An 11,813-nucleotide genomic window follows, 5' to 3' on the forward strand; every position below is an offset into this window, starting at 1 on the left:
ACAGAAAAATAAGTGGATCAGCAGTCAGCCTCATGTGCAACATAATTTTCGCATATATATCAAAAAACATATTAACCTTTATTATTTATTTTTTCCTGAACAATCATGAGAAAAATGGCCTGCTTCACAGGCGCTTCGCTTGAAAGGAAGTCTACATGCAACACAAAACCAACTCTAAAAGTAAATAGTGCGACAAAAGCATATGTTATGAAAGGCTGAGGACTTTGGAATTTTGAGATCGCTAGGCGTAAAACCAACTGTGTCTTTCTGGTAGATCTACATGTGAAAGGGTATAAGAATTACATTTGCATGTGCCTTCATAGAACTCTTGGCATCAGACAACAATACTAATTACGCTTTATATCTCCTTATCTTTGGCTTGGCGCTCTTTTTCCCAGCAAGATATAAAGCATGTAATGGTATGTGGAAGTTTAGCCAACATTTCTCAAAAAACTTTCCCAGAGAAAATAGTTTCACTAGCGTAGCTAACGCAAATAAGGTATGTATATGCCAGAAGTTGTGTATTTATGGGGACGAGTTTTCTCACTACGGGCTCTTGTTTTTAGATGTCTGATAAAGCTAGTATTATTACTCTCAACTGTCTCATCTCCGGCGAGGAAGCAAACGATGTCTTTGGAATAAAAATATCTTGCGAAGGAGTATCAAACTCAAATGATAATCGAGTTTCTATTCTTGCAGATAAAATCAGAAACTGTCGTCTAGATCTATTTAAAGATACTGATTCGAGCAAGCTAATTTTATATATGAATAAGGCTGAAGCTGATAGTGTCGTAATTCTCGGCTTAAAAAATGATAAAGGGGCTATATTGAATGGTACGGAATTGATGAAGCATGAAAACACCATTTTAAGTTATTTTAATGGTCAACCCTCTCCTAAATATCAAGGCGAAAAGGGGTCAATATTATCGTATATCCTCCTACAGATGATTAATATTTTCATTCGTATCATGTAAAGCGGTCCCGGTCAGACCTCTATTCGTATTTTTTATGTAATGTAGGCCGACTTCTGTCAATAATTTATTTCATAAATAAAGTATTATTATTGTATTGTATATGAGAAATGGGTCACGTGTAATGGTGCGGTCCAAATCTAACATTTTTATCTGAACTAATCTAGCCTAATAAAAAATGTCAGGTGATAAGTGAGAAGAGTCTTCATGGTTAGGGAGGCGCAGTGATTAGGTGATCGTTGCACTTGACCGATTATACGGCAGGCTTGTGAAATAGAATAATTTTTCACATATAGTATTTTTTTGCAAATAAAATTCTTTTTACTCTTGTCCTCACATACCGCACTTTGAGCCAATAACATTTCGCAAAAAATACTATATAAGCCGAAAACATGTCTATCACTTTACTATGTCTTGTCAAAGGAAATACGACCGCTAGTGCTTTTCCTGTCGATATTAATAAGGACCAGCTTGTAGGCTACCTCAAGAAAGTTATTAAGGCAGAAAAGCAAAATGACTTCGCTGGAATAGACACAGACAAGCTCAAGCTATGGAATGTGTCGATATCTGACGATCAGAACGATCTCTTAAACAATCTCACACTCAATGACGGGGACGAGCTCCTTGCAACAAGAAAGATTTTGAAATACTTTCCAGACTCACCTCTCGAAGAACATATTCATGTTATTGTAAAATTGCCACGTAAGTGTCTGGAGTGTCTGGTATAGTCTAATTTTTCGTCATTTGCCCTTGTAATATTAACACGCATTCGTTTTCAGTTCTCAGCTTAGAAGAGGCTTTGTTGTGTATTCCACCACCCATAACATATTCTCCGGACTGTACTAAATCGAAGACCACTACAAAGGTTAATGGTGGCCCACTGACGAGTGTACAACTATGGGACGACTTTTTTGATAAAGTGAATCAATTCCGCTTCGACCAACAACCGATATTAGAGAGGCCAAAATTTGTGGTGAAAGAGATAGAAAATGAAGAGGATGTTCGAAGTGTTTTAGATTTCAATATTTGTCAGACATTGAATTATCTTTTGGGATCTGATCATAAATTTTCAAGATGTTCACCTGATACTCCTGGCATACCGGATTTCACCTGTCATCTTGTGGGTTCGTTGATCTTGGTGATTGAGGCAAAAAGAAAGCATGTTTTAGAAGATATGGGCGAAGAAATATTTCCCGAGTTTTATCAGACGAGTAAAGGCAAGGATGTACAGTCAACTCTCTATAAATGCACCACCCATAAATGCACACCCTCTCTAAATGCACACATTTGCTTAGTCCCAAGTTTGGGACTTAGTGCTAAATACATACCCTTTATATATACACCGTGCAATGATTTTAAAAGTCCCACCTATATCAGTAATAATCTCCCTAAATGCATTCACGTGACTTTTAGATGATTTTCACGTGATGTACTGCGGTTTTTATAGACACGTTACTGTGGGAATTTCATCTTTTTTTGACGGAAAATAAGTCAACATGCTTCCTAAAACTCCCAAAAAAAAGTCACTTTAACAGACTCTCAAAAATATGAACTTTGTCTTTATGCTAGTAATAATAAAAAAACTCGAGTTCAGTATATAGACTGGGTTGAAGAAAAGTGGGGAGTTAGAGTTGACAAAACTACTATAACACGAATCTTATAAACTAAAGAAAAGCGGCTTATCACTGAAGTCATTTACCCAGAGCAAAAACGGCACAAACCTGTTACCTTTCCAGAACTTGAGCTTGCTCTCAAGGAGTTTGTGTTAAATTATCAGCACCGAACAATCCTAAGTGATGCGATACTAGTTGAAAAGGCCAAGTTACTGGCAAATGGGTTGGGAGTTCCTGAAAATATGTTACAATTTTCTTCCGGTTGGCTTCAAGGATTTAAAAAACGTAATGGAATCCGTCAAGAAAAGCTTCAAGGAGAAACAGCATCAGCTAATGAAACTGCTATTATGGAAGCCTTACCATTATTACATAATAAGTGTGTCAATTACCCTCTTGAACGTATCTATAATATGGATGAAACTGGGCTTTTTTACCAGTATATTTAATTTTTTTTATTATCTAAGGTGGTAGGCTTGAACAGAATCCAAATATGACTATAATTATTTATTTAATTTTTTTATTGTTTTGCAGATTAGAACCAGATCAAACACTAGCTACAAAACGTCTTTCTGGATGAAAGAAAGCAAAGAACGCCTTTCTATAGCTTTGTGTTCAAATGCTGATGGATCACATAAATTACCTCCTTTAATAATCGGCAAATATGCAAATCCAAGGTGCTTTAAAAATATCAATATTTACAACTTACCCATGACATACCGAAATAATGCTAAAGCTTGGATGCTCATAACAATTTTTCAAGAATGGCTTCATGAATTTGATCATCAAGTTGCATTAAAACATGGAGGTCAACGCGTTTTGTTGTTACTTGATAATTGTACAAGTCACAAGGTGGAAAATCTTGCCCTTCTGCATGTTGAAATTCAATTTTTACCTCCAAACACAACATCAAAGATTCAGCCAATGGATGCTAGAATCATCATGTCATTTAAAAAACATTATCGTCATCATCATATCCGGTAAGTAACTAACTATATTTATATTTTATTTTACTGAATAATTTATTATTTTATTTAGTTGGTTGTTAGAACAAGTTGAGGCTGGACAAAACATACAGGATCTAAAGATAGATATTTTGCAAGCCATTCGGTATATCATTCCAAGTTGGAATGAAGTTACAGTTGAAACAATCTGAAACTGCTGGAATCAAACCAGGATTCTTCCTGATAACGAATATGATGAAACTGATAATGAAGACGATGATCAGATGATTGATGAACTTTCTAGAACAATTCAAGCCCTTAATCTTCCTAATGTAATGCGAGTAAAGGAATTTCTTAATATTCCTGAAGAAGATATTACATATGAAATTTTTGAAGATGAACAAATCATTACGGAACTTATAAACATTTTTAAAAATTCTTACGAAAATACTGAAGATTTGGATGAAATAGATGATAGTGACGAGATAGTAACTATAAGCACTAATATAGCATTAAAAAGCTTAGAAACTGTGAATATGTTCTTACTTCAACAAGAAAATACTGAAGAATATATCAAATTAATAGGTAAAATTGAAAAATTTATTAGAAAAAAATAGGTACATATGATGCAGCAGACTACAATTGATCAGTATTTTAATTAATAACTGTATTATTAATTATAATAAATGCTAAATAATTAAATTGAATAATAAATAATGTTAACATATAATATAATGCATTTTTTCTGATTTTTAGTGTTTCTGTAATGTAAAATCTAAAAAAAAAATTTTTTTTTATAAATGCACACCCTTTATAAGTGCACGCTTATAGCTGGTCCCAAGGGGTGCATTTATAGAGAGTTGACTGTAGTTCAACAAATTTATAATTATATGGGAGAAAACGAACTTAGATACGATATTCTTACTACCTACGATAATCACTGGTTTCTATGCTGAGAACACACGAAGCTCTGGATCTCAAAAACCCTTTCACTAGAATCCGAATCTCCACCCGTACTCAAGGCATATGCTTATCTAACTCGACAGGCGAAAGAGAATCCCAACTCTCCTAAACTTCAAGTACTAGTGCCAGCTCAAGGGGACAATGATTCACATACTCTTCAATCAAACTCAAAATTATCATCCAGCTCTTCATTAACTAATCAGGCTTCCAGCACCTTTTCGAATCAACAATCATCTTCTAACGTCCCAGTAAATTAGCAAAAGTTTAGCTTTGCAGACTTCAAGTTTAAGAGCATACTAAGTGGAAAAACGCTCCTATGCGAATTTCATGGTGAAATGATTGCTTTGAAGAGTGTAGACTTATCGAAGGCTCCATCGTATGTCCTGGAAGAAATGCAAAAAGAAGTCGAGATTTATAAAGATCTAGCTGATATTCAAGGCAAGTATATCCCAAAGCTGATCTGTTATGGATATTATGGAAGAGGTATGAGCTTCGTTATCGGCATGACCATTGTCAGCACTTCGTTGAGCGAGCAAAAAATAAAGAAACGGCAAAAGACAAGGGCTATTAAGGGATTAGAAGCGATCCACAAGCATGGCATCCTCCACAATGACATTCGGAAGGAAAACATCTTAATTAATGATGATGGTGGCGTCTATCTGATTGACTTCGGTATGGCAAGTCGGGAGGACACAAAAAAGAAGAGAAAGCTTTTCGAGGAGGAACAGCTCAAATACTCTAACTTGCTAGATAGATATAATACGTAAGATTTATTATTTCACAAATTCCTATTTCTTGCAATCTTGCGAAGCGCCTTAACGGCTAATTTCTTATAATTAATAATCATGTATTTTACAGACATTTTGTAAAGAAGGAGGGGCGAATTTCCAAGTCACGTAAATGTCAGGTGGTTAGTTAGACTGTAGGATTAGCTATAGCATAGACGCCATGTATCTCGGGCAAAGTCCTGAACCTTTGTATTTATTTTTTTGCATGTAATAATAAAAAAATTTCTTGGCAAAACCGTGAACAATGTTCACGATCAGCCAAAATGGCCTACATATTTTTATTTTAAATGTTTATATACAGTGTATTAGTTATATATAGATCATGTCATCTGAGCTTGAATTATCGAAACAGCGTATCACTGAACTTGAGGCTGAGAATTCCGGTCTTAGAATCAAGCTCTCAGTGTCTGATGCTGAAATAGCTGAACTTAAGCACAGTAATATCGAGTTTCTAAGAGCGAATAAGGAATATAACGAGAGGCGTGATGCTGAGAATGCCAAACTCAAGGCCAGAATCGAGGAGATGGAATCTGAGTTTGAAGATAGAATCACGAAAGTGGAACAGAAGCAGACTCTGCAAAGCGCCTTAACGGCAAATTATAATTCTTCTAACAACAGTTCATCTAATTTCAATTTGGTTGTAGATCAGGTGCTAATGGTAACGCATCACAAGAAACCATTGGTGGATACTTCATTACCTGAAGACAAGGAAACAGATGCTTTCTTGGGTGAGGTGCATAAGAAAAAGGTTAGTAATGAGATTAGGCAGAGAAATCAGGAAAAAAAACTTTACTTTAGCGCCTCCGGCCAAACCCAAAAGTCTCTTCCAATAGGGTCCCAAAGGGATCAGAGGCCTCAAGTTCTTGACTCGATTACTCAGCCATGCAATAGCGCATCATCAGAAGTATCAGCTAATTCAGATGGCGGGGAAGTACCTCCAAAATAGTGTTCCAATCCGTCAATCCCCCATCCGTATCCGTCGTCGAATATTCGTCATTTTCGGATATCCGTCATTTCGGATATCCGTACATACGGATAGGACGGATCACGGATATCCGTGATAGATTGACGGATCCCATCCGATCCCATCCGAATTAAACGGATCATCTGGATAATCCGATTTTTACTACATAATTCTGGTCAAATCTGTAATGCTGGCCAGAATGATAAAAAAATTTTTTTTTCAACTTTGTGTTACACAAATGTTACACAACATAATTCGGGCTAGCACTATGAATTCGGCCCAATTTAAAATTCAACGGATATCCGAGGTTATCGTCACACGGATATCCGTCATGTCGGATATCCGTACATACGGATAAGACGGATCACGGATATCCGAAAGTGGCGGATGACGGATGACGGATTATCCGCGGATTGTAACACTACTCCAAAAGAGAAGATAGGTAGTGAACTGGATTCAAAGTGCAAGAAGGTGGGAAGAATTGTGAACAGCTTTTAAGCAGAATTTATTTGCTTCGGAGCCGTATTCACGAGAGCTATTAATAGAACGAAAATCACGTTGACCGAAATTTCTGAGACATTATGTCCAGAAAAATTACCTCTGATAAATCCAGCATTGATGAGGCCTCACAATATCTAGCTCAGTTATGCGATAAAGCTTTTGATGCTGAAGATAAAACCAATCGAGCTAATCAGGAAGAAATTTTATGCTGGTGCCTCTATGCGAAAGATTTCATAATTCAGCTCAATGAAATTATAGAAAGTAGGGGAGGTAAATTCGGTGAAAAGAAGGCAAGAGGCTTACTGTATGATTCCATTACAAAACAGCTTAATTTGCTTCGTAAATAGAGATCCCAAGAAACGGGGTTACAACTTCGAGATGTATCATGAGATAGTTTGCGCAAAAAAATCCAGAGAGCCGAGAAAGTCTATAAATTTATCGAACAAGTGGGGCTAGATAAAATCAAGTATATTAAATCTTATAGTGCGACTTCTATTTCAGAGCTTACTAATGAGCAAATTCAAAAGGTTATAGATTATGGAGTATCTTCAGAAAAAATATCTCTAGTAACTGATCATGTAACTAAAATTTCTGAGACATTATGTCCCAGAAAAAATTTGTCTGAAAATACTCCCGATCAGAATAATGTATTGGAAGTCTTGTCTTCAAAGGAATCAACTGCACTTATTTCATTAGCCCATCCCTCTAATTCATCTGATAATTCCAAGGAAAAGGAGGGTTCGTGATTTGATGAAAATATGTTTTTCAATGAGGCGAATCCCACTAAAGTGAACATCACCACTTCAGACGATGATGACTCTGATCCCAATGATTCTGAAAAAGAGATGCCAGACGATTCAAATGATGATGGATATAATGATTACGGTGGATATAATGAATATAGTGAACGTGATAGAGGTTATTACTACTGTGGCGGAAGATATAAAAGAAAAACCTCCCCAACGATGAGCCCTATCATCTCTCTGGTAACCGCCTAAGAGAATTATTGGATGAATTGCATATTCGTATAGGCTAGATTGTTTTATAGTTTCTTTCTTTTTTTGAATCACGTGGGTGGCTTATATATCAGCATTGCGCAGTAATACGTCATCTCTATACTTCACTACGCAGACGCTTTGCAACTGTTTCCGCAGTGATTTTATTTTTAAATCCAGATGTGTTATTTTCGTAATAATAGCCGATCAACAGAGTGCTATTTTTGTAACAATGAAGCCAGGCCAAGATGCCGTCAGATATTTTGCAAATCTTTGGGGTCAGATCGTGGTGTCAGATCAATAATTAATCTGGTAGTGATATTCACTTTTTTTCCAAAATGTTCTGGCATAATCTCCATTTGTGGATTGATTTGAATCAGCCATTTGCAGATCTACATTATTTAATTAGCTTATTAATGATGGGATGGATAAACACCACCTTTCTTCATTAGTATAATTTTTGACAACACCTGAAGCCGTAATTCATAAGATTTCGATTTAACATAATTATTAATCTGCTATTAAGGCGCTTTGCTAGGCGCTTCACAGATCTCTGGACAAACGGTACATTTTTATTTAACATATTGGGATTAGTACGATGACAAAATAAGGGGTCCAGGTACATAATTACTTGTAAATAGATATTATTGGTTTGAAGTCTGATTGAACTCTGGTTGAAGTCGGGTTGAGACTGCGCTTCAGAAAGTAAACTCTCATTAACCACACTTTTTTCTCATATTTATTCGAGAGTAGAAAAGGTACCAGGGCAAACAAGTTTGATATGTTATCTTCCGCAGATTGATAGGTAAAGGAAGCTACAAATAGTGGAACAAAAACGAAAAATGTGAAGTCTGGTTGAACTCAGGTTGAACTATAGTTGATGTACAGTTGATGTGCAGTTGATCTCCAGTTATACCAAATGAAAACCCCCTTTTATATAACAATGATCTGCTGAAAGCGCTAAAGGCAGACTATATAAACAACCTATGATTCATGCTCACGTCCAACACCCCATCTCAAAAAAAATTCTGTTGTTGAAAAATGGCTGAATGGACTGATCCACAAATTCGTACTCTTATTGACGAATGTAGAACCAGAAACGATGAGTTTCATAACCTTAGAAGAAATCGGAAAATCTTCTGGAATAGTATTGCTGATAAAATCAATCAAAAGAATGGGACATCATTCAACGGCCACCAATGTAAAGAAAAATTCTCAAATCTTGTCCAGGATTATAATGTAAGTTATCACTGTATTGAGAACTATGTGGTGGATAAATCCACCTGTCCCCTCCTGTATGTGGTCACTACGTGTCCAGTTCTAATATTGATCATATTATTGTTAGGCTATGTGTGATTTTATGTCTGGTCGTAAATCTAGTAGAAGTCGGCTGGGTGTATAATATTTTGATGAATTTCGTACATATTTTTGGGAGAGACCTGAAGATGAATTCGATAGGGTCCGCAGTATTAATACTTTTAACTGAAGATGAAGTAGAGGAAGTGGAAATATTATGCCTGTACCGTCTACCAGAGAAGTTGAACGCGAATTGAAATCCTCTAAAAGACGATTAAGTCGAAGTTCATCTATTAGTCGAAGTCAATCACCATCTATTGGACGAAGAAGTCGAAAATAATCGCCACCCGTTAAACGAAGACACTCAGCAATTCCGCCTATTAGCTCATTAACCACCAACGATGAAATGGATATTTCTGATACAGAGCAGTTAGTTGGCCAGAGAAGAACTTCCACGCATGAAGAACTGTCCTTATCACTTTATCTACCACCATTTTATGATATTGCCACTGCTCAAGAATCATCAAATGTGAGGGGTAATATACAATAACTACATTAGCCAGAGGGGTTCTTTGAACCAGGTGCTTTGCTAGGCTCTTCCGCACACCACTGTTATTGTTTCATTAATCAGTGCATTTTTTCTATACTGTGCTATTATACCATGAATGTACTTTGAAAAATATAATAAAGAGCTTTACTTTGATTTTTTAAGAGTGTTATGTGCGTCGTGAGTGTTTCGTGCCTCCTTGATCTTTGAGATAACATAAATACTCTCGAATAAGACTATATTCATTAAAAGCGCGTTTAATAGTAGCTTAAATCTGATTGGCCAACCAACCATCTCGTGATTTATCGAAACCCTAGAACTATTGAGGGAGCTGGTGGAGATGTCATGTGATACGATATACAGTACATCATGCCACAAACTGATTTAGCCGAACACAGGTCAAAATCGAGGCTATCGGTTGCATATCGAGTACCAGATATATGTAGGATATGTATATGATATGTATACGATATGCAACAATTACACACATATCGGGTACCTGATATCTGTAATGTTTATGCAGAAGTTCGGTGATATATATTATAGATATTGTGCACATATTACACATATATCGGGTAGTATAATATCGGGCAGCATCTCTTATACGTGTCGTATAAATATCGTATAGATATTGGTCGGTATAATATCGGACACATGTTATATAGATATCGGGTAAATATAGGATACATATCGTACATTTATCTGACAATACGATAGATAATTTTTTCATATAATATTATAATTTAATCTGGGCAAAATTATAATTTCAAATTAATTTTTAATTTTAATTCGGGCTAAAGTAAAATTTTATTACACAAATTTTATTATTTTCAATTAAACTAATAAAAAAGATTACAAAAAAATATATTATTCTATATAGCTATATAAATAATTAGATATCTGTTATCTACAAATAGCGCTTATTTTTATCTGTTTAATATTTAAAAGAAAGAAATAGTATTTTAGTAATAAAGATATTAATATGAATAATGTATTCGTAAAAGAAAAAGAATAGTATTAAAAAAATGTTAGTAAAAAATGGTTAGTAATAGAAAATGTTATTAGTATGTTTAGTAGTAAAATATATTAGTAAAAACAAACGTTAGTAGGTTAGAAAAAAAGAAAAGAAGTGTATAATATAAATAAAAATTAGTAAAAAATATACCTTTGTATTTATTTCACCTCTTTTTTGAAGTTTGCTGTTTAAAAAGAAAATAGATCTTGTTAATTATTTTTCTTTAATAAATAAAAAAAATAAATATTTAAATTACCTTGATGTGCGTTACTCTCATATTCTTCTGAAGATATATGATTAGATCTTCTTTTTCTTGAGTTTACTATATATAAACCAAATTAATTTTTGATTAAATTTTTTTAAAAAGAATGCTTAAATTACCTTGATATGTGTTGCTTCCAAATTCTTTTGATTTAGAGTTTTTTTTCTTGAATTCGCAGATATAGGATTACCATCTTGACGCACAGTATCAAAAAATGTCTGCCCTTGATGTGGAAGGTACTTAGGAACCACCTCGTCTCCCGATTAATGAGACCCTAAGTCAGAGGAGGCTAGCCTATCAGGTACAAGTACCCTACAACTTCATCTCTAGGTAGTCAAAAATCTCAGGTGGTTCCAAATCACAGCATACTACATGATTAGTCTTTGGACATGTTGGGATTTAATAAGTGAGAGAAAAAATAACTCCAGCGCCAGTGTTTTGTAAAGAATAATAAAATAATATTTTTAAGTTAGTTCTTTCTTTATTAAATTTTTGAAAAAGTTTTGTTTCTTAAAATCGTAAAAAAATGCTGGTTGCTACAACTGACGGACAACGACAAATTGTCAGGCTACTCCCGGACAAAGTAATTGGAAGGCAGAAAATGTCATAAAATATCCAGCCCTATTTCATAACATTTTTTTCCAGGCTAAAGCAAATATTACAAAAGAAATTGCAAATATATTTAACAAGCAATAGATACATGGCAGTTGAAAAATATATTCACACTTCATATTGTAATACCACAGTCTAACAAAGAAAGCAAATATATTTAACAAACAATAGATACATGGCAGTTGAAAAATATATTCACACTTATACCACAAAGAAAGACTCAAACCACTATTGTAAAGAAAAATATGAAAAATACGCGTATATCCTATTTTCATACCTTGCTTAACAGTTCCACTATTTATTTAAAAAAGACTTTTCTCTTTTTTGTATGTGGGTAGGGGTACA

At 34.8% G+C, this 11,813-nt stretch overlaps 4 protein-coding genes across 4 annotated transcripts; all 4 read left to right on the forward strand.

Annotated features, from left to right (window-relative positions):
* Nucleotides 1–4,823: 4,823 nt before the first annotated feature.
* Nucleotides 4,824–5,407, forward strand: OCT59_026248 (uncharacterized protein; the record flags this gene model as incomplete). Its single annotated transcript, XM_025331789.2, has 2 exons — nt 4,824–5,251; nt 5,347–5,407. 2 exons carry the CDS (start codon nt 4,824–4,826, stop codon nt 5,405–5,407), a joined length of 489 nt encoding a protein of 162 aa, XP_025182207.2.
* A 392-nt stretch (nt 5,408–5,799) lies between these two features.
* On the forward strand, nt 5,800–6,222 carry OCT59_026249 (uncharacterized protein; the record flags this gene model as incomplete). The annotated part of the gene is made up of 2 exons (XM_066143050.1): nt 5,800–6,024; nt 6,097–6,222. The coding sequence occupies 2 exons, from the start codon at nt 5,800–5,802 to the stop codon at nt 6,220–6,222; spliced, it is 351 nt and encodes a 116-aa protein (XP_065992607.1).
* A 599-nt stretch (nt 6,223–6,821) lies between these two features.
* Nucleotides 6,822–7,739, forward strand: OCT59_026250 (uncharacterized protein; the record flags this gene model as incomplete). Its single annotated transcript, XM_066143051.1, has 3 exons — nt 6,822–7,045; nt 7,226–7,479; nt 7,549–7,739. 3 exons carry the CDS (start codon nt 6,822–6,824, stop codon nt 7,737–7,739), a joined length of 669 nt encoding a protein of 222 aa, XP_065992608.1.
* Nucleotides 7,740–8,777: 1,038 nt separating this feature from the next.
* OCT59_026251 (uncharacterized protein) lies at nt 8,778–9,138 on the forward strand (the record flags this gene model as incomplete). The annotated part of the gene is made up of 2 exons (XM_025330215.2): nt 8,778–8,975; nt 9,082–9,138. The coding sequence occupies 2 exons, from the start codon at nt 8,778–8,780 to the stop codon at nt 9,136–9,138; spliced, it is 255 nt and encodes an 84-aa protein (XP_025182205.2).
* Between the last annotated feature and the right edge of the window lie 2,675 nt (nt 9,139–11,813).

The sequence above is a fragment of the Rhizophagus irregularis genome, chromosome 6 (genome assembly GCF_026210795.1).
Source record: "Rhizophagus irregularis chromosome 6, complete sequence".
Taxonomy (NCBI): Eukaryota; Fungi; Glomeromycota; class Glomeromycetes; order Glomerales; family Glomeraceae; genus Rhizophagus; species Rhizophagus irregularis.